Below are 26,501 nucleotides of genomic sequence, written 5' to 3'. Positions count from 1 at the left end.
AGAACATCAAGCCTGCTGATTCAGTAATGGTAGTACATTCTAAAACCTTGTCTTTTGTTTTTTTAACCAGGCGTAACTGGATTTTTACCTTTCTCTGGACTATCCAATGACCAACATCAACAAGTCAGTATTGAGTAAAGTGTTAAAAAAATGTCTTGGGCAGCAGGTGAAACGGGATCGGATATTTTGGCTCTAGGACTCGACTTGGTAAGAAGGAAGTGATCATGGGGCATTGTGAAGTTCACTGAATTAGAGATGTTTTTATATCACTTTTGTCAATGTTTAATTTTTAAATAAAAAGGGGCCGGTGCTCAAAGCTCTCCTCTTAAACATGCGGCAGCTGCAATTAAAAGTGCAAGCACATAATACTGAGGCAGCGTAATCCTGAAGCCACCTCGAGCCTCTTCAGTCCATTTATAGCCATTCCCTGCTCCTTCAGCTCACTGTCAGCTTCCTGCTTTTCCCCTTTCTGACGCGTTTTCGTTTTTCTTTTCCTCTGTCTCTCCCAAATGTCTTTTGCTCGCAGTAAATCCTTTAGACAGAAAACTAAGGGCCGGCCCTCAGAAATTAGTGCTGGTGCTCTGCACCGGACAGAACAAGCAAAAATTAAGCACTGGCTGTTGTAGACCATCACCACAATAAGCATGATAACTGATTTTTAGCTTTAGCATTAGTCAATACACACACAGTTGATGTTAAAACCTATTTTGGTAATCATCTTCATATCTGAAAAATAATTTGATTTATTGCACATTATGAGAATCCCTAAGTCCTTAAAAGCACAATTTCAGAGTCCCTAATAATTGAAAAACATCAGCTAGCAAACATGGAATATTAAACATATTCAGGGTCCTTGAGATACTTATGGAAACATCCCAATCATTACCACCTCCCAGTGACACTTGTTTATTTGTTTATGGCAGTCCGTAAGACATACTGGCTATTGCGCTTGCCACAGTGCTTCGAATCCACCAATTCGACCTAGCTGCATCTCGTCGACTATTAGGAAACTGCTCCTCCGGCTGTTATGCTGTTGCATAGTTCCTTTCACCAATCTGCACTGTTACTCACCCATGTACTAGTCAGCCAAGTATAGACTACATCCTTTTCAACCTCTCACATTTAACATGGGGTTTCAGACTCTAGACATTGGGATTGTTTAGGACACCCATAAAAGCCACTCCAAGTTCAATGAAGCTCAGTGCAACCTACTCAGCTGATGATTTTGGGCTTAATTTAAAGTTTGGTAGTATAGAAGACTATCCATTGGAAGAAATGCAAGAGTTCACCAGTTGAACTGTCTTCTTCAGATTCATCCATAACTGGATTATCCTGTATCGAGCACTCTTTCAAGTTATATGAGGATTTTTCATTACCATTGAACCCTAATTTAGGCCCATAGTTATTAACTGATTGTATTATTTTTTTTTGTGTGAAAAGACATGATTCCCATTGTGGTTGTAGACACAAGCTGCAAGATAGGAAACCGCCTTCTGAAAGCTTCCCTTTAGACTAAAAATGGGAATTAACCCCATGAGGAGGAATGGGTCCTCCTAAAGACCATGAAGAGTTTAAGGTTTTGCTGTGAACACTGAAAATATTTGAATTTTCACTGGTTGTGTTTTGAAAGTGTGTTGCAAACTTAGTGCCTCTATATATTTGCATGTTTAGGCCTTCACTTTCATCACATGTGTTCTTGATATCATATGCCATGTTCTGGAATGGGGGACAGTCAGTTAATGAGCTTGTTAACTTAATCCTGTTTTAGCTAGTTACTGGGCATTGCTTGTTCTAACCAGCAAACCATCTAGTTGTGGGTCTATTTATTTTGGAATAAAACTTCTACTACTTATAGTCAAGAGTGAATGAAGGTAGGACTGTGTTCAGCAGCGTGGATAGTGATTGAACTGTATGCCTGATTAAGTTATTTAGGTGAATGAGTTATATGAGCCTGCCAGTATATTTCAAGTTAGCCCGAGATACTGTGAGGCAGAGCTCAGATAAAGTTTGTCTTAAAGTGTTTTGTGTTGATAGATTACCTTTTCTGAAGCTACAAGAGTTACTTTCTTTGATCCCTGTGACTACTGTGATTTCTACAATGGACTCAATTAGCACATATCATCTGATTTAGTTGGAGGGGGATTTGAGACATTTTACTTCCTTCATCACCCCAGAAGGGGAATTTCAGTACAAGAAAATGCCTTTTGCATTGGCAAATGCTTCATTTGCATTGCAGAGGTTGATGTGGGGAGTTCTGGGCTATTTCGGTGGTGCCAAAGTATTCCAAGATGACATTCAGGTGTTTGGGAAGGACCAGAAGGAGTACGATGTGAATTTAAACATTATACGTTTAGCGTTGTGGTGTGGTTGATAATCAAAAGTACTAAATGGAAATTTGGGATTACCAAGAAGGATATTCAGAAAAAAAACAGGATCAAGTAAAGGCAATTCCGTTGCATAGTTATAGTTATTCTAGATTTATTGAAAATTATTCAAGCAAGATTGAACCTATGCATAGGTTGTTTAGAAAGAAGGCTAAGTTCTTGTGGGGGAACTGAAAAAAAGAGTATTAATAATATTAAGTATGAAATAGTTGGCACGCCATATCTTAAATCTTTTATGCTGCAGTAGGAATGCATAGGAGCTGTGGATGCATTTGCTTATGGGTTAGGGGCACTGTTTATGTAGAAGGACCAGGAATGCTATGCGGGTATGGGCCCCATGCTGTATATCAGGCAAACCCAAATCCTGTTTTCAACAGGACCTTTTGGCTTGTGCCTGTGCTGCAGAACATTTCAGAATGTATTTTGTGTGGAACTAGATTTATAATTCAAACAGGTCACAAGCTGTAGCTGAATATTTTGGCCCCACGAGGTGGCACATTATCGATGCCAAGACTGATGAAAATAGCATCTAAACCCTAGGTGTGTTCATTTTAAGATGTCCTGTCGAAGCTAAATGGTCTAGGCAGCTGGGGTTATCTCTTTTACCTTTCAGTTCTAATGGTTCCATGGACATGAAACTGTTAGTTTTGAAGATGCTTTCGAAGGAGTTCAAGGACATTATGGCATACTGCTCTCTGAAGAGATTTGGGTGAAAAGAAATGTTCTGATGGATACAACTACCTGTGGATTCCTCACCTAATGAATACTCCCATTGCGCCATCGATCGGCGTCATTCTTCGGTGTCTGCTGACGCCATGTCGACGCCGAGAATAGAGAAGAGGCTGCACTCGAGGAGGCTTGCTCTCCGCCTCCTTGAAGAACAGGAATACCAGAGGCAAGCCTTGGAGGAAGGGGAGATCGAGGACTCTCGTGAGGGTCTCCTTGGACTTGACACTGCTAGTGGCCTAGATACCTCCCCTGAATTGGACTTGTCATCACCTGGGGAGTACACAGAGGAGGTGGCCACTTTTCATTCTGTTATCGGAAAGGCAGCTAGCTTCCTGGACCTCCCTTTGCCAGTGACTGAAGCCAAGCAGAACATATTGACGGAAGTGTTGCACCCTGCCTCTACATCAGCAGACCCACTTTTGCCATTCAATGAAAGCTACTGGACCCCATAATGGAAGTCTGGAAGAAGCCGGTGTCCTCTTCAGCCGTCAATAGATCGGTGGCTAGGAGGTATCGGGTTGCACCGGCTGACCCAGGTTTTCTTTCCAAGCATCCGACACCTGAAAGCTTGGTGATCCAGGCTTCCTGCTCAGCAAGGTCTGCTCCTGGGTCTTTTCCAGCTGTACCCTCGGATAGAGACTCCAAGAAGATGGACATGTCATCCAAAAAGGTGTTCTCATCATGTAGCATGGCATTGAAGTCCACCAATGCTACATGCATTTTAGGAAGATACATTTATGCCCTGATGGACGAGATTAAATCAACGAACACAGAGGTTCCTCAGGAGTTATTAAGCCTGGTATCTGACGCTCAGGCAGCTGCAACTCAGGTTATCCAATCTGGGTTCGATACAACTGACTCGGTTGCTAGGGCAATGTGCACTGCTGTAGTTACGAGGAGGCAGGCCTGGCTCCGTAACTCAGGATTTTCCTCTGATGTGCAGTCAACCCTACTGGACCTTCCTTTTGATGGTATCAAGCTGTTTGGTGCCAAGGTGGATTCGGGCTTAGAAAGGTTCAAAGAGAGTAGGGCCACGGCCAAGTCGCTGGGCTTGCAAGCCACTTCTTCTACTTCCTCCAGATTTTTTAGGCGGTTTCGAGGATTTGGTCGTGGTTCCTCCTCCTCCTCCTTTCGAGGGAAATTCCAGCAACCCACCTCTGCTCTCTCCTATAGATCTTTCAGAGGGAGGGGTAGGGTCCGTACCAGGGAAGCAACTCAGCAGCACTCTGCCTCTTCCTCTTCATCTGGAGGGGTTCAGCAGGGGAAGCAGCCTTAGGCTTCCACCAATTCCCACTCACTCCACTCCTGTAGGGGGAAGGTTACTGAATTTTCTCCACAAGTGGGAGGTCATAACATCAGACTCCTGGATTACCAGCATTGTGAGAAAGGGCTATACCCTTCCCTTTCGGGAGTTTCCGCCCCCCATCCCGCCCGCCCATCTTATTGTTCAGAAGCACACCTCCTGTTGTTAGAACAGGAGGTTCAAGTCCTCCTTTCAAAGGGCGCGGTGGAGTTGGTCCCAGAGCAGGAAAGGGGGCAAGGTTGTTACTTGAGGTACTTCCTGATTCCCAAGAAGGATGGTCTGTTGAGACCAATCCTGGACCTAAGGATCTTGAATTGGTTCCTCAAACAGGAAAAGTTCAAGATGCTGACCCTAGCTCAGGTGCAATTGGCGTTGAACAATGGAGATTGGATGGTGTCTGTCGACTTGCAGGATGCTTACTTTCATATCCCGATACTCAAGTCGCACAGGAAGTATCTCTGGTTTGTGGTGGTGTCGCAGCACTATCAGTTTGCGGTCCTTCCGTTTGGTCTTACTTCAGCACCTCAAGTCTTCACGAAGGTGATGTCGGTGGTTGCGGCAGAGCTCAGAAGGAAGGGGATAGCAGTATTTCCTTATCTGGACGACTGGTTGATCAAAGCCAGGTCTCCGGAGCTCGTGTTGCATCACCTGCAGTCGACAACTCAGTTGTTGTTCGACCTGGGCTTTTCGGTGAACGTGCCCAAATCTCACCTAGAGCCCTCTCAGCGCCTCCTGTTCATAGGGGCAGTACTGGATACAACATTGGATCGAGCCTTTCCTCCGCCTTCCCGAGGAAGGCCGTTCTCGCAAGCTCCTCCAGTGGCCACAGTAATAACGGATGCTTCCACTCTAGGGTGGGGAGCTTATCTGGGGGACCTGGAAATCAAAGGTCTTTGGTCTCCAGTGGAACAGATTTTTCATATCAATCTGTTGGAGTTACAGGTTGTACGTCTGGCTCTCAAGGCCTTCCTCCCATCCCTTCGCGGTCAGTCGGTTCAGGTCCTGACGGACAATACTACCGCGATGTGGTATATAAACAAATAGGGAGGGGTTTCTTCAGATAGATCTGTTTGCCACCCGTGAGAACTCGCACTGCCCGTTATTCTGCAGCCTCCAGTATCTGGTACAAGGAGCGTTGGGGGATGTGTTTCAGATGACCTGGTGCGACCAGTTGCTTTACGCGTTTCCCCCCATACCCTTGATTCCTCAAGTATTGAGGAAAATACGCCAAGACCGGGCCCAAATCATCTTAATAGCTCCGGATTGGCCAAGGAGGGTATGGTACACGGTCCTTCTCCAACTCTCACTGTGCCCTCCGCTCCGTCTCCCTCTCAGGGCAGACCTCCTCTCGCAGTCGCAGGGGCAGGTTTTACACCCCCACCTCCAGAGCCTGCACCTTCATGCCTGGAGATTGAACGGGGCAACCTGAGTTCTTTCTCTCTCCCATCTGATGTAGTGGATGTTATCTTAGCGGCCAGGCAACACTCCACTAAATCTATCTACGCTAATAGGTGGTCTAAATTTGTGGTTTGGTGTGGAGAGAGGCAGATTGATCCCTTACGTGCTCACTTGTCGGATGTTTTTATCTTTTGCATTGACTCTAGCACAGAGGGGTTGTGCAGTGGCTACGGTTAAGGGATACTTGTCTGTCCTTTCAGCCTTTCTTTGTCTTCCAGACCAGCCTTCTTTGTTTAAATCCCCTATAGTTCTTAGGTTCTTGAAGGTTCTTATGAATAAATTCCCTCGCTCTCCTTTCGTTATGCCTCAGTGGGATTTGAACTTGGTTCTAACTTTCCTTATGGGGTCCCCTTTTGAGCCTATGCACTCTTGCCCCATGAGATTATTGGTCCTAAAGACGGTCTTTTTGATTGCAATTACTTCTGCAAGGAGAGTGAGTGAGTGAGTTGCAAGCTCTTTCTGTAAAACCCCCTTATACATCTTTTTATGGGGATAAGGTGGTGTTGAGGACCAAGGCTGCTTTCCTTCCGAAGTTTGTTTCACCCTTTCATATGTCCCAGACGATTACTCTTTCCACGTTTTATCCTCCGCCTCATCCTTCAAAGGAAGAAGAGAGACTTCATCGCTTGGACCCAAAGAGCGCGTTAAGCTTTTATATAGACAGGACGAAGGATTTCAGGCTGGAGGATCAGCTCTTCATCGGGTACGTGGTACAGAGGAGAGGAAAGGCAGTCCACAAGAGAACACTCTCCAGGTGGGTTGTTCTTTGCATTAAAATGTGTTACTCTTTAGCAAAGAAAGAACCCCCTGATGGTATAAGAGCTTATTCCACCAGAGCTAAATCGGCCTCTTCGGCCTTGGCTAGGGGTGTTCCTGTGGTTGACATCTGCAAGGCTGCAACTTGGTCGTCCCTTCACACTTTTGCAAAGCATTACTCTTTGGACTCTGAGGTCAGAAGGGACGGCCATTTTGCACGGTCTGTGCTGCAGGATTTCTTGGTTTGATCATTCAGGCACCCTCCACCGAGTGCGGTACTGCTTTGGGACTCTATTCATTAGGTGAGGAATCCACAGGTAGTTGTATCCATCAGAAGAACGAGTTACTTACAGAAAATGACTTTTCTGGTGGATACATTAGCTACCTGTGGATTCCTCACGGTCCCACCCGCCTCCCCGTTGCCTGTCTGGTCTAACCAAGTAATTCTTGAGTGTGCTCCTCTTGGTTTTGAGGACTTGTATATATGTTGTATATATGTTCATATGTATTTATATATTGCTCATTTATTTATTTATTTATTTATTTGTTTTAAAAAAATTAAAAAAATTAAAAAGAGAAAAGAAGAATTGAGTGGTTAGAATGATGTAATTATTTAGAATATCATTAAATTTAGCAATTTGTTCTTTCATCTCAATGGCCTATTATTCTCAGGCACGTAAAAAATGTTGGTACTGATTTCGGCACGTCGGCGAGGACCTTTTATTGCCTGTATGACGTCAGACGGCGTCGCGTGGGCAGTTGTGACGTCCTCGTCGACGTGCAGAAGCTAGGAAGAAGATTTCCGTTGAATGCTGGCGCAATGGGAGTATTCATTAGGTGAGGAATCCACAGGTAGCTAATGTATCCACCAGAAAAGTCGTTACCGAAGGTAAGTAACTCGTTCGTTACAAATAGATGTGAAGGAGTAATTGATGGAAGAGTTGCTGCAGGAAAGGTTTTTGAAAGGAAGTTGTTGGGCCTGTGTTAAAGTAAAGGAGGAGTTTGTGAGTGATGGTAATGTGATAAGAGGGGATAAGGTTATCCCACTGGAAGGGAAAGGTGATTAGACTCTGTCAAGAAAGGTGTTGTGGATTTTTCTGTTAGTAAGAGGAAGGCTAGAGGCCATTTTTGGTGGCTAAGTATTAATACCTCTATTAATAGGAGTAAGAAACTGTGTGTTGCAGAAAGATAAATCTGCATCCAGGGGTACCCCAAAATTTCTTTGGTGGTCATAGAGGTGAGATTAACATGTAAATAACACAAAATACAGCTGAACTGACAATTCACTTACAACACATTGCACTTTGTGACACAATTCTCTTACACAATTGTTTAATCCTGTATCATCTGAGGTTGCCACCTTCCCACTTCCAGTGCTCAACCTTTTTTTTCTTTTAAAAGGTATTCAGGCCAAACATGTCTCTTTTACTTTCCTCATGTTGAGGACTCTAAAGATACCCAGGGTTTTGCATTCTCCTGGAGTAACTCAGAAAAGAGCCAAATTATACTCACATTTTTATTTTTTTTAAACATGGGAAAAAGTGCTCTGCATGAAAGTGAATGTGTTTTTTCTAAAAATGGCAGTAATAAAAGGCTTGCTATGCCAATATTGCTCATATTCGTCCCATCTTCAGGAATAGGCAGAGTTGATAAAGTAGTTTCAACATACTTGGAGTTTTTGGTAAAAACAGGTGTAAAGTCATGGGTGAACTTAAGTTATACATTTCTGATAGTCAAAATTAGAATTAGAAATTCAGCAAAGGATTATTGGTGTAGATCGCTCAAGGGGTTTCCTAAAAAAAGTAATCCTTAACCTAAAAATTTTTAACAGTAGGAAATAATCGACATAGGTAACCATGCATAATTTCATATTGTAAAATCCGTTGAGTGATACCTGGGTCCGAAAAAAAGCTATGCATTTCTTAAATGTGCCTAAGACAATGAGCTTAAGAGTAATGGTTATTTTTACTACTATGAATTTTGGGTCACCTATACTGTTAAGCGATTCGGAGAGCTTTTTGCAAAATGTATTTGTCTAGCAAACTGATGTACATTTGGAAGCCAAAAATGGAGAGGGATTCAGTTGATAATAAGTGTTGTACTATTCTGTATTCCCACACTTCTTCTGATAAAAACAGTACCCCACCTAGGTGGCTGGGCCTATTGCCTATTGTTGCCTGTGCCTGTAACTGGCCACAATTTTAACCACCTGAGGTCAATATGGTGCCAGTGAGGCCATTACATTGTTCTGTTTTTTGGGGTGGGTTACCATGACATGCGTTGGGTCCACCCATATATGGTAGCCAGTTTTTCAGTTGGGAGATGTATTGGAATGCAAAGTGGTAAAACTGGCCATTGGCCAAATAAATACAATCCATAGGAGAGGGCCCCATTGTGCTAGTTCCCTGTCTCTTTAATTTCAACTATGTAAAGCCTCCCTAGATAAAATTGGGTATAAGTGTTATTGGTCCCTTTTCAGTACTTCCTCAGAAAGAATCCTATGCTGTCAGCAAAGATGAAGGTCTTTCTAAAACTCAGTGATATTAGACATTCTAGGCTGGAGTTATAGCCCTATAGCTGATAAATGGATGGAGAGATTTAACAGGGTGTTTAGGGAATCTATTCTGTTGGCTTGGACGTTATAGTTATACTGGAAAACTTGACAGACTACTTTCTTCTGTGTATGTGATATTTCTACAGTGCAAACCTAGACAAAAGGTGGCTGAGGTGATGAGATGTGACTGGTTTGTGGACATTTTCTTGTCATATGGAGTTACGCCAATTCTGTTACTAGGAAGTCCCTATTTGTATTGCGGAGGGGATGAACGTTTACAACAAACCCTTTTCCCTTGTGGTTAATCTGGAGACGGGAAGGAAGAAAGGAGAAAGTGCAAATGGTCTAAGATTTATGAGAGAATGCGCGAGAGAGAGAGTGCACGAGAGAGAATATGAGAGAGAATGAGAGACTTTTGTGTTAAGGAATGTTTGGAGGTTCAGGAAAGAAATGGGGTTTTGGAGGCTGCAGCACAGAAAGGAATTGGTGCTCAAGTCCAAGAAGGAATTAGTGCTCAAGATTATGATTTCTGAGTCAAAGGTCTGAAATTGTCCAGGGGGATGTCCTGTGGGGGAATATAAGAGTCTTAGAAAATTTTATTATTTTATTATGGTGTGTGTGTGTTTTAAGGAAGACGTGTGTTATGGGTTTGTTGCTCTATCTAATTGGGTTAGCTTAGAACATGGAATGTAGAGTGTTTTATGATGTATATGTTATGTCGAATGCATGGAGGTGACAGTCATTTTAATTAGTTGTTTGAATCTATCAGTTGAGGATCAGTTTTGTGTTGGAGCCCTTGTGTTCTTTATTTCAGTTACAACAGCCCTTTACACTTAACCATCATGTTCGAGAATCACTGGCTTCAGCCCTGAAATATGTGGCTTGTCTAAATCCCCTTACGGTCTGTGCTGTAAGCTTATCAGCACTTTATTAAATAACTTGGATATAACATAACACAACTCTGTAGGTCAGCATTTTACAGACTTCTGTTGAAGAAAAAAATTGTGATGTTTATTTTTTTTGCTATTGACTGCACTCTTGTTTTATGGGGAGTGAATCTTCCTTGGTTCGTTTTGTACTTTGTGATAGAATGTGATGATTAATATCTGAATGTTACCTTAATATTTTTAAGTGCATTCAGAAAGCAATTGTTGAGTTGTCGTAGGGCTTATAAATAATATATTCGAGTAGCTCACCTATGTCTGCTCCTACACCTCTCTAAATTATTGTTGTGTTTCCTGGATATTTGCTGTGCCTGCAGACAGGCCTCCTAAATCGCCCTCTCCCATCCTATGTATTCTAACATCCTAGCTAGAGCCCAAAATACAAATACAGCTGGTTAAGGTGATATGGCTACACCTTAACAATACGTTTTTGCTAACTAATGCAGTATTGATAATGGGACTGTACACGGCTGAAGAGAATGAACTGAACTGATGGATGGAACTTCCCTATGTATATTCGAAGAACGATTGTTTTAGGACCAGGAACGAAATGGTGACTCTAAAATAACAAATCTTGATTGACCAGAGAACAAATGTAGGTCTGAACCCATATAAGCATGCTTATTCAAAGATGGGCTTGTGAATTTTGCACATTATGAAGGCTCGAGTTGCATTTCTTCATTAGGTACGAATTACCTTAAACCAGCATTTAAGAGGCGACAATATATGTCAACTCTTCATGCATCCCCAGAGTTAAATGGAAATTAATGCATTTTCTCAGCCTCAAGTGTGACATGCCAGTTGCATCATGTTTCTTGTCAGCTAGTTGCTTAGCATTTCATATTGTTTGCTTGTGGCAATGAACATAAATTAATTCCTCAGCACAAAGATGTTCTTCATAATCAAAATATTTGTAAACATAACAGATAATACCTCTGCAGTTTAAATAACATACTATGTATACCTTAAAGTGGCCTTGAAAACCATATTGGGTAAACAATTATCTTGTTGCTTGGGAATTCTGTATTTCACTTGATGTGATAATGGTAGAAGATTAAATTAATGGCATAAATATCATGAAAAAAAAAGAAAACTGGTTGCAGGGACAGATGTTCGCCAAAAGCTTAATGTATGTATGTAATGGGACTTACAGATCGCACTGTACCTAGCGGGAAGTAACATGTACCCAATGAAAACAGAAGGGTACACACCTTAGTGAAGGTGAAGGGTAAAAAGCCATGTTTTCAGCTGTTTTTTTTAACACTGCAAAGGAGTCAATTTCTGAAATATGAGCAGGCTGAGTGTTCCAAAACTTAGCAGCAACCACCGAGAAATCCGACCTCCCCACCTTGCCTTGCGAAATCTAGGAACCCGCAGCAGTTTACTTGAGGAGGATATGAGTAGCCTGCCCTGGGAGTACCCGTGAAATGAAGAGTTCAATTGATTTGAGCCTTTTTGATACAGGGTCAGAAAAAAAAATACAAAGAGCCTTGAAGACAATCCTTTTCTTGACTGGAAGCTGGTGGGGGAAGCAAATACCTTCTCAGACTGACTTATGCCTTGGGATATTCAGAATGAGATGTGCAGCTGCATTCTGAATAAACTTGCATTTATTGACACAGGACACATTGATGTTAAGGTAAAGAGAATTACAGTAGTCTAGTTGCAATGTGATCAGTGATGTAGTGACTTGCCTTGTGAAAATTCCCTGGAATGTAACGAAAAACCTTCCCCAGAGTCACGATGATAGAGAAACAAACTTGTTGTACAACTGACCTGAGTATCACAGCTCAAGGTGTTGTCAAATATGACACCCAGGTTTTTGATTGATTTGACCGGGGGGCAGGGGGGGGGGGGGTCTGTATTCCTCCGGCCACCAAATGTTAGACCAGACAGATTTGTGGGTGCCGAAGACCAAAATCTTTGTTTTAGCAGAATTAAGTTTGAGTGGATTGGCTTTCATCCATTTACTAAAGGTAGACATACAGTGGTTGAGCGTCACGGCTATAAAGGTAAGGTTATTGCAAATAAACACAATAATTTGAGTGTCATCAGCGTACAACAGTACTTTAAACGCAAAGAAGCACACCAGTGCCACCAAAGGAACAACATACACATTGAAAAGAGCCGGACTCGGGGAAGATCCCTGAGGGACTTCACAAGGAAGGCTGAATGTCTCCACCTAAAAACCTCTGAAGCTGACTATTTGGAATCTCTAAGGAAAGAACCTTGAGAGCAGGCCCTCTGTGCCTTCCCCATCAACCCCGGTATCCTTCAGGCTTTCAATCATCTGTGCCGGCCAGACCATATCAAATGCTGCGAACAAATCTAGCATCAGCAGAATGGCTGTGTACCCCCGTCAACATGGCCGCGAATGTTGCCGCTGTCACAATGAGGACCGATTTTGTGCTAGATGTAAAACCATTTTGCGAAGGTTCAACAATGTCATGAGTCTCGATGAATTTGACAAGTTCCTGGTTAATAAATTTTTTAAGGATCTCGTCTGGCCAAGGAATAGGGGAAATGGGGCGAAAATTTTTGATATCCTCAGGATCCACGTTTTTATGTTTTTTAAATACTGGGTGGTGATTGCTTTTTTCCAGGAAGTGAGAAAAACTCCAGATTTTAATATAAGGGCAAACATGTTCTGCAGAAAATCAGTACTACGTTCCGGGACAAAATTGAATATTTTTGCAGAGCAGGTATGCATTGGGGATCCAGATTTAACACTCAGCAATAGCTCCTTATTTTGCTGCAAAGAGATGGAGGGGAATTCTGTAAGCTGATTGCCTTGTGTGCCTCAGCAGGCACCTTTGGGCAGTAAACCACTGGTCAGGGGCAGACCAAACGTGGAGTAGATATTCAAGATTTTGTCCCAAAAGTAAAGCGTCAAATTTGTCACAGAAATCTTGGGGTGGGCGTCATCCAACCCTGAGACCTGGGGAGATGACAAATCATTAACTACTTTAAAAAGTAGCTTAGAGGAATTATTCACGGCCCTAATCTTTTCAGTGAAAAAAGCCACCATAGCAGATTTAATAACAAGATTCCAGATCAAGAGTAGATCTCCACCTGCGCTCCTGTCTACTACAATCCTGTCTAAGTACTGTAAGGTCTGCTGGGAACCGCAGTGCCGAAGGTTTATTTCTGGTCACTGTTTTGACCCTGAGTGGAGCTAAATTGTCCAGAAGGTTTGTGATCCAGGTCTGACAACTTTCTATAGAGTAGCCTAGGGAGTCAACAAGGCTGGCTTTGGAAAGGTTAAGTGCCTGTTCTAGGTCACCTGGAGTTATTTCGCTCACATTCTTGCAAACAATGAACTTTGTGAGGTTCTAATTAACTCTGGACTTAATGCGATGAAGAGTAATGCTAAATATAATAGCATGATGGTCTATCCAACTAAGAGGGTGGGCGCAGTCAACTGTCAGAACAATGTGATTGCAAACAATGCCATCAAGAATGTGATCAGAGTGGTGAGTAGGCATACAAACCATCTGGAAGAGCCCTAGGCTCAACATCCGTTCCAGTAGTGGGCTGTGTCCTTACAAGAATGGTCATCAAAATGGCAATTAAAATTCACCAAAATAGTTGTGTGTTTCTGAACTAGATATGCTTTAATCGTCTGCCCCTCAACTCTAGAAAGCTAACCCTCAAAGCTGGAGTCTGATATAATAAGAGCCCAGAAAAAGTATCCTTACTCGAGTCCCTCAGCCTGAAAAAGGCAGCCTCTGTAGCATCCTTAGTATTTAGAGTTATCGGGTCAAGAGTACAGCCAAGGTCATCCTGTGTTATAATTGCCCGTCCACCTCCCAGGCGACCCTGCCGATCAAGTCTGGAGATGGAATAACCTGGTGGAATGGCATCGACCAGGTTAGGACCAGAGTCCTCCCTATCCCAAGTTTCTCCAATCTTGTGTTTAATCAGAGAGCGCATATTCAGCACAGCGCTATGATGTCTTTCCTGATGTGAGAGTCCAGTACTGGTTGCTTTAGGCTGATAGAGAGTCCTGCTTAGCAGAAAGGAGTCAGCCACATGTCCCTTTTCCATAGTGAAATGAAAATTGCAGCTCGGGCAGTGCTTGACATTATGGTTTGAAACATCAAGGGCAAAATGGCAAGTCGCTTTGGGGCCCTGATGCTGAAGATATAAAAGCTACTCTCGGGAGTAGCGTCTTACCCTGGCCCGGCTTTGCTCAGTTGTTTTTTTTTTTTTGACAGATTAGAAAAGAGAAATCAGAGACTGCGTTATTTTTGAATCCTCATAATCTGCAGTTCAAAGTGCCATTGAGATGGATCATGAGTTGAGGTTGGTTTATGATGTACTGGAAGTTACAGCTTTTCTCTCTTTAAAGCCTCTCTTTTAATCTACTGCCTGACACAGAGCTTTGTAATACACCAAAGCACAGATGTGTTTGCTCAGGCTGTATTTGGTGAAATATATACTTACTGCTTTATGTGACAAACGTTAGAAACCAGTCACTCAAATGAGTCTCTCTTGCTTCCTTGTGATAAGCAAAAGGAGCTGATACTTACTAGTGCAAGAGTGGCTTTAGCATTCTAGCAAGCCCAGGAATGTTGTTCTGCCTTTATACCTGGTGTACACAACATGGATAATAGGGACAGTGGATGTTTCTGTGCCGGGGTGAAATCTGAAACCCATCAGTTTTCCTGATAGATTAATGGTTTGATGTAGAGGGAAAAATTTGAGGCAGTAAACATTCCAATTTTATATTTTAAGGAGGCAGAATGTATCCAATTCTGATACTGTACATGAAGGATTTAAGTAAACAGTCTCTACTTGGCGTCTTACAGCCTGTTGTAGTCATAGTTGCAGGGCTCATGGATGCTCGAATAGAGTTAACAGTACGGCCAAAAGTCTCCTTCGGACATGCTATTCCAGGCTTCTTCATATGAATTTGATCTAAAGAATAGTCTTAAATAAGGCAGTTTACCTCCTTGAACACTCTTGACACCAACAGATTCCAGTCTTAGGTGTGGATTTGCAATAATGAGGAACTGCGAACAAGATATGACACAGTTAAATGGTTATAAATCACTAGATGGAGAGAAAAATTAAATTACTTTTGTGTTTTCCTTGTATTTTTCATTTTTTGGTAAACAGAGTGTGGGTCCTTTGCTTTGCAAGATGCTGATAGAAATCAAGACAACAATTGATGAGCTTTGAGTAAAATATCTGTACTCCGTACTAATGCTTATATGTTCTTGTTTACAAAATTGAGATAAAATTTTGAATTGGTTTTATTTATATATGTTACAATAAATGTTCTGGCTTTGCTTACGTTTGTGTTTTTAAAGATGTCAAGTTGAAGGGTGACGTTAAAACGTTTCTTTCCATAGGGTGATGATGGCATGTCCGCTGGTACTTATGAGTCAGACACAGAGGTGAGTTTGGCTGAATCTGTGCTCTGCATTGTGGGAGGCATTTTCTAATAAAGAGTAATTTGACAGACATTTCCTACCACAGTCTATAACTAATCTAACAATGTTGTATTACTGAAGTGGTCCTTTCTATATGTTTTGTTTGGTTATTTCCTGACTTTCGTTCCTTTGGACGATTCAATGGTCAGCGTTATTCGAACTTAAGCTTTTAAATTGGCTGCCTGTATAATGAAATTTAAAGTGTTAAGATTCTGGGAACTGAGACAGGAAGTAGTGCATTTCTCATTGGAAACAAACATTTATATATTCAATCTCTTCAGTGCACCAGTGTTTTCTTTTTGTTGGGCTATTGTGAGGTTAAAAAAGAAGTAGGGTAAAAGAAAAGAGCTTATTGAAATCGAATGAATTATCCTAAAATTTCTGGGCTCGGCTACTATCCACCCACACACAGGTTGCTGCTGAGGAGTGACAACTAATCTTTTTATCTTTCTTGCTTGCATCGCTTCCTTTCCATTTTGATACCTCCTGCCAGACCAACTGACCATACTGTTTCTCTGTACTGTAGTGACCGAAGCACTGTTCAATGTAATTGGCCAATGAATACGCCTGTCTTGCGTTGGCTGAATTGTAGATAATGTTGTAGATAATGTCTTGTGAGAGGCAGTGAACGGCTATTGTGGAAGCACGTCTATTAACTATTGCTGCCACCTCTGAACACGAGGGGGGCATTCGTATAACTCATGTGTGCAGCATCCAAAATAAACATAGAACTGAAGACTTCGATGGGAAGAGTTTGTAATACATAAGTTAGTGTAGCCTTAATAAAAGGAGATTGTGTGAACAGAAGTATCACTGACTGTAGTTCTCTCCTGGCACAATAAATATACATCACCCCATAGTGAAAATATAATATAATGTGATGTATTAGTTTCTAGAATTAATACTTTGGCACTGGACACCCAGTTTATTTTTCACTGAAGTACAGGTAAGCACTCTGTATTTAAATTTACCAAAACTGTGTTACACACTCAATAGACACAGTTGTTTCAGATGCATTTGCCTTCTTCTAGTTCATATAGAGGAGTTAAGCTCTGATGTTAGAGACTGCAGGCATACAAACGCTCATAGAACATTGTGAGACTTCCTTGCCAGACAAGCACCGAACTTTTAGGGACTAATCTCGGAGGAAAAAACAGGCAATTCATAATTTCACGTAAACACCACACATATGACACAAATATGTGTGCCATGACCAAGAAAAAGAATGACTCATGAATACCAGAGACTGGAACCATTTTATCTTGGCGGACCTGTATCCATCTAGTTGTTAGGTGCCAAATAGTGACCCTCGGTCTTTAAACCATCTCTTTAGCAAAATATTGCAGCACAACACTTTGAGAATTTAAACAGTAGGCCCAGCTCAACGGACATTGTATTCCCAATTGCAAGGAACATTGCTTAATCGAATGGGTGTTTGTCACGTGAGGACACATAAGCAGTGCACTCCAATGCATCTATTAGCAAAGGCTACCATTTTCTCACTGACATTTCAGTATAACATTTCTCAATCACAGGCATCCGCTTAAAGGAACCCGTATACACTCGCTCACACTTGCTTCTTGCTATCTCGCTTTACAAACAAATCTTTCCGTGTACATCTATGAATCTTTAGGTTCACTGGCTGACTCAATCTACTGCCCTCCCACTTAACTGGTCATGTTAAACCAATGCATTGACAGAGATAACAGCACCCACTATTAGATTATTACAGTCTCCAACCAGGTTTCACAGTTTGAATGGACTCCTCAGGAAATGAACTCCCATGAATGGGTGTTGTCATAAACATTTTCCTTACAGGCCATAATCTCTGTTGTCTCTTTATTCTAAGACTGAGGCTAGGTTCTTCTTATCCTTTTTATGATTATTTTTAACCAAGTCATAACTGTGAGCTGGATCCCTGTGCGTTCTTGAGAAATTCTCTAGTAAATTTTCAGGTACGGATAACGCTGATCTGTGTAGAACATAATGGAGATCTTACAGTATATTTTCCAGGCTGTTCAGTGAACTTGGATCCAGTTCACAGTGAGAGAAAGAGCACTAGATTAGTAGTTTCCTGACGCTATCAGTGTGACTTTAGATTTGGGTCATGGGTCGTCAGAAATGCCAAACATCTGAAGTTCTAGATTTTTAGTTTGGTTAAGTTGAATACTCTGAATGGGGAACAAAAGACCATTGAACGAAGCCCAAGGCCTAGAAGGAATGGTTTGCCAATATAAGATTGCCCAAAGCAGATGCCTAGATTTGATGGGACTTATCCAACGGGGATTGAAAATGGATATTGCTTTCACTTGGTGTCAGAGCAGGTTGGTGGGTGACAGTGGTGAGTTGGGGAGAACTGTGTAGGTATTGGGAGAAATGTCCAGTCTTTTCATTGTTTTTTCTTTTTTCTTTTGTCATTGTTGTATATGCAAAATCAATAAAATGCAACGTAAAAAATATGGATATGCCTCTTTGCATCGCTATTATCATTAGTTGAAAAACATTTTGTTATTTTTTTTGTGACATATTGAAGTTTCTACTGATGTGTCCTTGAATCACAGTGGTAGCACACTGAAAGTGCATTAAAAGCTAATAAATATCTGGATTGCAGTGTATGAGCTATTCCTTTCACAAGTCCACACAACCTCTTTACCTTAACTAGTTTCCTCCTGCTGCTGTTTTTTTCTGGAAGGCCATACTTTGTTGTATTGTGCTAACTGGAGTGTCCCAATACCGCATAGGGGCCGATACCGGACCAACATACAAATACAAGGCATATTGAGGGACAGAGTGCTGTACTATGACAACCAGCATATCTCCACTCATTACACTGATACTCCAAAGATACTACGTTAGAAAAATACCAGAACCAGCATTCCTTTTACATGGTGCCCTCCACACTGTTATTTCAGTGTATCGCCAGATTGATGTCCTGGTCACGTTGTACACAAACACAGTTGACGTTCGTGGTCACACAAAAACTGGGCTCCTTGGTAGTTTTAACGATGGACCCAACATCTATTTAATTTTTATCACATGGGCATCTTTCCAAAGCAAAAGCAATGATGAGTGTGAGAAACAGACAGACCCTCTATGCATTGTGTATAAGGATTGTCTCAACTTCTTTTCAGAGGCAAAAGAAGAAAAAAAGCTCACCGAAGCCTCCTAGATCACCAAGTAAGTGTAAAGTAACTAACTATCCAATTCTGTTTCCTAAAGAGTCCATCTGTGCTGAGGGCTAGATGAAATGTAATATTGTAATCATGGTTTTAAAGAGACCTTGTTTATCTCATCCACTGTCTATAAATCATACCAGTGAAAAGTACTAATAAACGCAGGTGCACTTGTTTATTTGATTGTTTTTTACTACAGTGTAAAGGTCAAACTCCATATTGTTACCACAGTATAGTACAACTGAGTTAGGAGTATCTCCCAGCATACAGTTATAGATCATTTGTCAGAAAAAAAACAGCCGGGACAAGACTCACAAAGCTTAGTTATTGTGATTAGATCTCATGGCTTGAATTTAAGCTCCATGTGCCCTGGATATGATTATATAATTTTGTTCACTAGTACTGCACATGAAAGAATAGGATAGCATTAACCATGAATGCAGATTCAATGTGCTATTTATTACCAGTGTTGAGGAGCGGGAAAAGGCATCAGAAACCACTCAAGGAGTCGCCAACTGCAAATCATGGCTCCATCCACACTCAGCAATGGAGTAAATAGTATATTACACTACGCATCTGGATATAGCTATAGATGTGCATAGGTGTGTGTGTGTGTGTATATATATATATATATATATATATATATATTTATGTGTGTGTATATATATATTTATGTGTGTGTGTGTATATATATATATGTGTGTGTGTGTGTATGTATATTTATGTATGTGTGTGTGTGTATATATAATATGTCTCTATATATATATATATATATATATATATATATATATATACATTCACTGAAAAACAATTGTAAAAGTGGAGTTATATGTAGTTTAGTAAGATTGTAACCTACTTTTAAAAAAACTTTGAAATTCACTGAAAAAAACAAAGGTTAAAGTGGAGATATGCGTAGTCTTATAAGAAAAGCAAAAAGATAACCTTATAAGATCAAGAAATGACTCAAATTCACCAATTATATGTAAGTGACATAAGTTTAACTTCCACCACCGTAGATTTAAGATGTCATCATAGATGTAAAATTGGAGGTCAGACGCAGTGCATCGAACTTACAATAGTATCTTGTTACAATTCATTTGCACCACCCCCAACTGCGCATGACATTTGGCCATGTGTAGCAACGGTTAGTGCCAGAGCCTGGTCTGTGGCCAGGCCCTAGGGTCAACTTTCCACAGGTGTCCAACCCTCACCCCCTCACACGGTGCACTGATTTCCATGGGAGTCTTGTGGGACTGTGATAACCCCCCACCCCAAATCCTATTTTGTTTTGGCTGTTAGAAATGTAAATATTCTTTTCAGAACCACTTGACTTTCTTTAAGGGCAGACGTATTTTCAAGATTTTTTTCTGACTGATTTCAGTCAGTTTTAAGTGTCCTCTCCCTTTGTCTTATCTTGAGAAACAAAAATGAATTTTGCCCCTAAATCTTAAAGCATACCCTCAAGGGCAGGGAAGGTTTTCACTTTGAAGGTATGGCGGACAATGTCTTTAAAAAAAAAATACATTTTGAGAGGCAGATGCGCATCACGCTTGTGTGGCAAAGAAAGAGCATCTTCTGCAGAGAACCACTTCTTCATACTGTAGGAGAGGAACACATCAAAAAGCAGCAGCAGGATATGATAGAGAGGTACCTGATCTCTTCAAAAACTCTTCAATATAATGTCAAAGGCTGATGGGCCATTGAAGATGACACCTGATGGTCAGGAAACCTTCAACATCTACACACCTTTTTAAGTTAAGGATTTCCTGTTAAAGGCATTGGACATTAAGATAATTAGTGGTGTTGCCATCATCGTCAAGGCATTCCACATTGACACCTAAGTAAAAAAAAAGAAAATTGAAGATCAAGATGCCTCACATAGACTTCGCCTTCAAGGTAATCATTTTACCAAAGACACAGTATAAGTATGGTAGAATATGAAGAGTTACATTCTTGATTTAGATCTAGATCTGATTTGATCTAGATTTGCAGGATCATTCTTCTTGATATTGAGTGGATATTGAGAGATACTAATAGTCTTCAGATGCTATTATCTATATAAATGAGATAAATGGGTCACTTTAGAACGAAAACTACAAAAAATGTATTGCAATTTATGAGTAAAGTGTTTTTATATCCAGTTTCAAAGTCTTCTTTTGTACATTGTCGGTTTAAAAATATGGCCTCTTCCACAAGTATACAATCTACTAGGTTTGGTATGCAACAATGTGATGCCTGGTTTACTGGCTCCAGAAAGGTACTTGTAAGTTTGTTTATTTTTAAGAAGTCTCCTAAATGATTTGTCTTTCAGGCTAGGCATTGTTTTTCTAGCTTTGTTTACACAGATTACAGAAACCTTTTAGCCTCTATTTGATTGGTTTAGTTCTCTGTGTACAATTCTGTATTCTTTATTCCATGCTTTTACTCTAGTACCGCAAATAGTCTCTACACGAAACACTCTTCACCTAAATGTATTGTGATATCTTTCTTTCAGTTTGTATCTATGGAGCAGTTCATTTGCACAGCAGAAAACTCTGTGTAAGGACTACTATTGACTGTGAGCTGGTTGAGGTAACCACTGTCTGGTTTATTTTTAGGTCTCACCTGACAGCAGTTTTAGCTGTCTATTGGCAGACTTTTGTGTTCAATATAGGCTTACGATGGGCTTTGGGTACACATTGATCAAGTTTCTATGGTTTTCTCATCTGCCTCAGTTCCCTACTCCTGATTCGTTGGCATAGCTCCCTTTTCTAGTGTTGTTTCAGCCCAGGGAGCATTTTCGTCTCACTGTGTTTTAATTGGTCACTTGCCTCTTCGCCTGCTGCCCACTTGCATCACTCGCACAGCCACTGAGGTCAGCAGGTGATCATTTGTGAATAGTTTTAAAATTGTTCTAGGATGGCCACTTTTGTGTGTGCATGCATGGACATACTTCCACATCTTAGTGTTTTTTTCTTTTTGAGCTTAACAAAACCTGTAGCAAGATAGTGGCTATGCGCTTGCAGCAACCATCTTGAAATGTGTTTTCATTAAAACTCATTCCAAAACAGTAGCTATGTGTGCACTTGAAAATTGTGCACCTTGAGCATTGTGTTACAAACAAAACTCTTTCCTAGATAGCATTGGCAAAGCAAATGTTCTGGTTCTGTTATCATGAGTGCCACTTATTGGTTTTGCCAAGGCTTATTTATAGTACCATTCTCTTCCTTTAAAAATAAATAAATAAATCCACGTTTTGTTTGTGGTGGTGTTTCCCTGCTTTCTGAGATCAGTTTGATGGCATGAAGAACATTAAAATGAATGAAGTGAGAAGTTTGCTATTTCTGTCAAAGGGTCTGTGTGGTCCACTGAGCGAGTGGATGTTTTGTGTTAACATGAACGGCCAAAATAATGTTTATACAAAAGCTAATGGCTGCCTTAGTGTTTTGTAGGGTCTCTACTAGAGACAGAGCTCATGTTGTCATAAAACATACACATACGTATGTGCATGTAGAGCCAGAAACGGGGTTTCGAACACCCCCTTTCATCTGTCTTCACACATTGTCTTTAGGGGTTGCCCATCACTTTTGATATCGGCCCTCTGCATTTTGTGGACGTGAACTACATAAAACTTAGTGCAAGCACACCTTGACATTAATCCCATTTTTGTTGTCATAGTTATGTCGGGAGCACTGGGCTCTCTTTAGGTGCCCTCTCACCTCCACCTTGAGTCCTCCAATACTCCACTCGGCTGCCCCTGTTCACTCAGAGCACCAAGCAATCTATTTCAGTCCAGCCTGATGACGCAACCAGTGGTCACTTTTGTCCTTCGTTTGCCCGCAAGCATATCCTCAATGCTGCTGAAATGCTTCTTCAAAGGTTTAGAGTACAGATGGCACCTTTCTAGCCATCCACACCCACCAGAGCTACAAAAAAAGCATTGCTATACCCAAGAGGTCATCACTAGCGTCTCTTGGTGGCACCAAAATACAGGAACAAAAAGCTATGTTCACCAAAATCATTAGTTTGAGTCTAGATAATATTTTTTTATCCCACTATATCTTTGAGTCAGGGGTTATGTCGATATATTTATTTAGTGAAGCTGTTGTCAATGGCATTTCAGCATTTGTTTGGATTAAAAGAGCAAAGCCTATACATTTATTTAAATAAATATTCAAGATAAGGTACCGTGGAAAGAAGATGAACGTCAGCCTCTTCATAATATAAATAATGTACATAGAATAAAGAATGTGCCCATACACCTTAAGTGTCTTGCAAATCACCAAAGTCGCAAAGCCCATATACAGGCATAAGGGTGGATGCGGAGTGTTTTTATTAGATCACAGAACTCATCAGTTACTTTCAATATTCTACTTATGTACAGCAGTGGAAATGTTATCTGTTTAATATAGGGCCATCTGCCACAACCGTTGTCTTTCTCCTCCTGCTCCGACCCTAGATGCTGAGAGAGCTGCTTCATTTTTAGACCTTCAACCAGTGATAGCTTTTTAGTCAAGAGAACTTTACACAGTGGTCATTTTGCATGCAGCAGCATAAACACCAAAACTATACGCCTCTGAATGCTTCTTGTGTTTGATTAAAAATCTACGATTAGCTAGGTGTGTCAACTTTGCAGTGTGTCGCTTGACAACTATGGGATGGTTCCAAGAAGCAAATCTTCTTTGGCAAGAAGAATCACCAGGATCATGACAAAGAAAAAGTAAATAAATTACTTAAAACTAAATCCAAGTAATCGGTTTGAGATCGGATCCTGCTTATTCTTGGTACTGGTTTACATACTGATGTTTTTATTTATTTATTTTACGTTGGTGAACTCCGAAGAATAATCTCAGTATTCACCTGTGAAACTCAGCTCAACCTACCACCACTTCAGTCTCTGCTGTGAGGCAGGGCAGAAGCCTGAGATGCTGTTTGCCCCCTGTCTGTGCTGTTCCTGCTGCATCCAATGCCTTCTTGAGAAATCGTGGCAATGATTGTGTGCAGACACTTAGCGAAGGCTCTGTGTGTTGGGTGAAGCAGGAGTTTGTATTTTAATTCAAGGATACTGCTGGGGCAGTGTGCTTCTTCTGTTGCAGTTTCTGATAGGACAACACTCTCCATCTTTGCGGTGCCCTTAAGGACTTTGTGGCATTACTAAGCATTTGTAATGACTTACTAGAAGTGAAAAATGTAATCGTATTGATTTGGTTGGTTATTTATTTATATTGGCACTTGTGCATGCATGGATCAGTAGGTGTTGAGGTGCTTTCCAAAGTACGAAAGGGTTTCTTCGAAATGTGGTGGCTAATATTTTGAGAACACAAAAAGTGTTAGGTCAAGTTGATACCCTGGTAGGAATTGCCTGAAAAAAGTGTGTTTTGATTTGTTTTCTGAAAGTAGCAAGCGGAGACCGTTCTTAATTTGGGGGTTAGAGAGAGTTGCATGCACACGTGACTACTCTGGAGAATGGCTGTGTTCATTTTATTTTTTTGCAGTGGAGGTTCTACATTTTAGAACTTCCGCTGGCAAAGAATGTGCCTCAGATAAGAAAAAAAACTGTAGGGTCCATTTTTCTCCCATTGAGATTGTATGTGTTTCCCTTTACTAGCATGGAAAATGTGAACCTATTAACCCTTGCTGTTACACACATCTGAACCACTCCCCCACACCCCACCAGATAGTGCACATTCTTTATCAAGGATGCCACCCTCTGGAACTCGCTCTCTGTTTTTTTTGGCACAGCTTGTTGAGGCTTGGCTCCTCCCTCAGCATTCCCAGTATCCTCTCCTCTTTCCCATTGCAAGTGCTGGCATTCACCACTAATGAGCATTTGTGGTACCCCCCAAAGGCTTCATAGACTCCCTGTAACCAAACTCAACAACTCACAAACTTTCACGTTGTAAAACGGTGCAGGACAACTTATATCCCTTTGACTGTGCACTGTCAGGAGACCCTGGTAAACATGCTGACCACGTTATAAATGTTATTTATTCTTTCATTACTTAATGGCAAACTCAACATATATTTGGGCGCTAGCACAGTTGAATTACACTTTTTTTAAATTACTGTTATAAATAACAAAAATTAATTTGCACTTATGCTGAATGTATGCTGCATTATTCTTTCAGAGTCTCCGTACCTCTCCAGTAGTACTATGCATTCTAAAAAGTCTCCTGTGTGGAGGTCCCTGAAAGGAACAGGGTTCAAGCATACGGAAAATCCCATGGCCAAAATGCCAAGAAATATGTGGCTGTCATCTCTTAAGCAAAGAAATGGTAAGCACCTTGGAGTCTGCGTGTGTATTCACTGCTCCTGATAAGGTTTTGACGGTGGGGTATTTAACTCCCTCAGTTGGGGTGATGGGTGTTAATTGATTTTTAAGGTTAAAAGGTAGGACATTGAAGTAAATTAACAGATTTCTTTTGTACATTTGAGTCTTACTTTTGACCATATCCGGCAGAAAGAATAGTAAAGGGCCTCTTACTACGTAGATGCGGATGTCCATAATCTGGATATATTTCTAGAGCGTTGCCCCAGGCAATATGGGTTGGCTCCCTGTGTCTTTTCCTCTATATTTGCTTCCGTTGGCAGTATTAAGCAGCACGTGTCTAGGTCTGCTTGTTGAATAGAGCAAATGAGCATTGTTAAGTGTTCTCAGATTGTTTGTATGGAATTTAGACTTCACTTAGAAAGTGTAATTTACACCTGTTCAACCTCCAAAACGACCCACTCAGAAAAGTCCCAGTCTCCCAAAGTCCCTTATCCATGGAACAGCGCCGAGAACTGTCAGCAAGTCAAATCAATCCGAATCTATGCTATTAATAGCAAGCGTGCAGACTGGGCACATTGTTTCTATCAGCTAATCATGTTGGACATCTGCTTGTGTCTAGTTTTATGAATAACAGATGGTTTTGTGCTTAGTTGTGTTATCAATTGTAAGAAACAAAGTAAATTATGACTTTCTGGGAGACTAAAGCGGTGCTAACATTTTAAGTTCTTGGTGTCACTTGTTTACTGATGGTTTTTAAGATGCAGGATTTATAACTATTTGCATACCATGGTGCCCATCATCAGCACTGAAATATAAATGTTCATTGTTTTTCCTCTTCCTCACAGGTCTGAATCAGCCTGTGAAATCCAATATAGACACCGGGCAGGCTTGGGTTCGCTCCTCCAGCAGCACCCCAGAGTATCTCAAGGAAGCCCTTGGCATGAAGAAGCCAAAATACTCTCGTTCAGCTAGCAATGGTAACATAAAATTACAAAAAATCCCAGAGGGGAATCAATCATTTCCTAGTGAAAATATAGATAATTACTGAGTTAACTTATATTGAAAGACATCATACAGATTGAGCACTTTTTGAAGCAGATCTCCTAGTTTCTTCTGCCTCTTCTAAAAGGATGAAATGTAATGTGATACAATAATACCTCATACCTTATGGCTACTGTAAAACATGTGACCAGTCAGTGTTTTCCAATATTAGTTTCTCTCTTATTTTAGTTTTGACTAGGTGGAAACTATTAATATGTTATATAAATAGGACTCACACAGGGAGCTGAATCCCTTTACCAAACAGAGTGCCTGGAATAATGATTCAGTTTTATGCAAATCCTTAGTTTTCAATATTTTGGAGGACTAACTCCTGTGCTTGTCGTCTCGTTATTGCTCTCTGATGTGACCAGACATAAAATGATAGACAAGCAATGCTTTATGAACTTGTTCCGCGTTTTCCAGCCCACATAAAGCTCTCCCTAGTCATCTTGACCCCCTCAGCAACCCAGT

At 41.0% G+C, this 26,501-nt stretch overlaps 1 protein-coding gene across 3 annotated transcripts in view; it reads left to right on the top strand.

The window, feature by feature from the left end:
• The window catches only part of IQCE (IQ motif containing E), a 245,168-nt gene that overhangs the window by 55,091 nt on the left and 163,576 nt on the right, over positions 1-26,501 (top strand). For all 3 annotated transcript variants that reach the window (XM_069209950.1, XM_069209951.1, XM_069209952.1), the window contains 5 exons: positions 71-207; positions 15,486-15,530; positions 18,698-18,743; positions 24,847-24,993; positions 25,835-25,966. In XM_069209950.1, the coding sequence (XP_069066051.1) occupies positions 151-207; positions 15,486-15,530; positions 18,698-18,743; positions 24,847-24,993; positions 25,835-25,966 (427 nt within the window). In that variant the 5' untranslated portion in view covers positions 71-150. The remainder of the gene's footprint in view (positions 1-70; positions 208-15,485; positions 15,531-18,697; positions 18,744-24,846; positions 24,994-25,834; positions 25,967-26,501) is intronic.

This window comes from Pleurodeles waltl, chromosome 10, assembly GCF_031143425.1.
Source record: "Pleurodeles waltl isolate 20211129_DDA chromosome 10, aPleWal1.hap1.20221129, whole genome shotgun sequence".
Taxonomy (NCBI): Eukaryota; Metazoa; Chordata; class Amphibia; order Caudata; family Salamandridae; genus Pleurodeles; species Pleurodeles waltl.
This window is presented reverse-complemented; position numbering and strand designations above follow the sequence as displayed.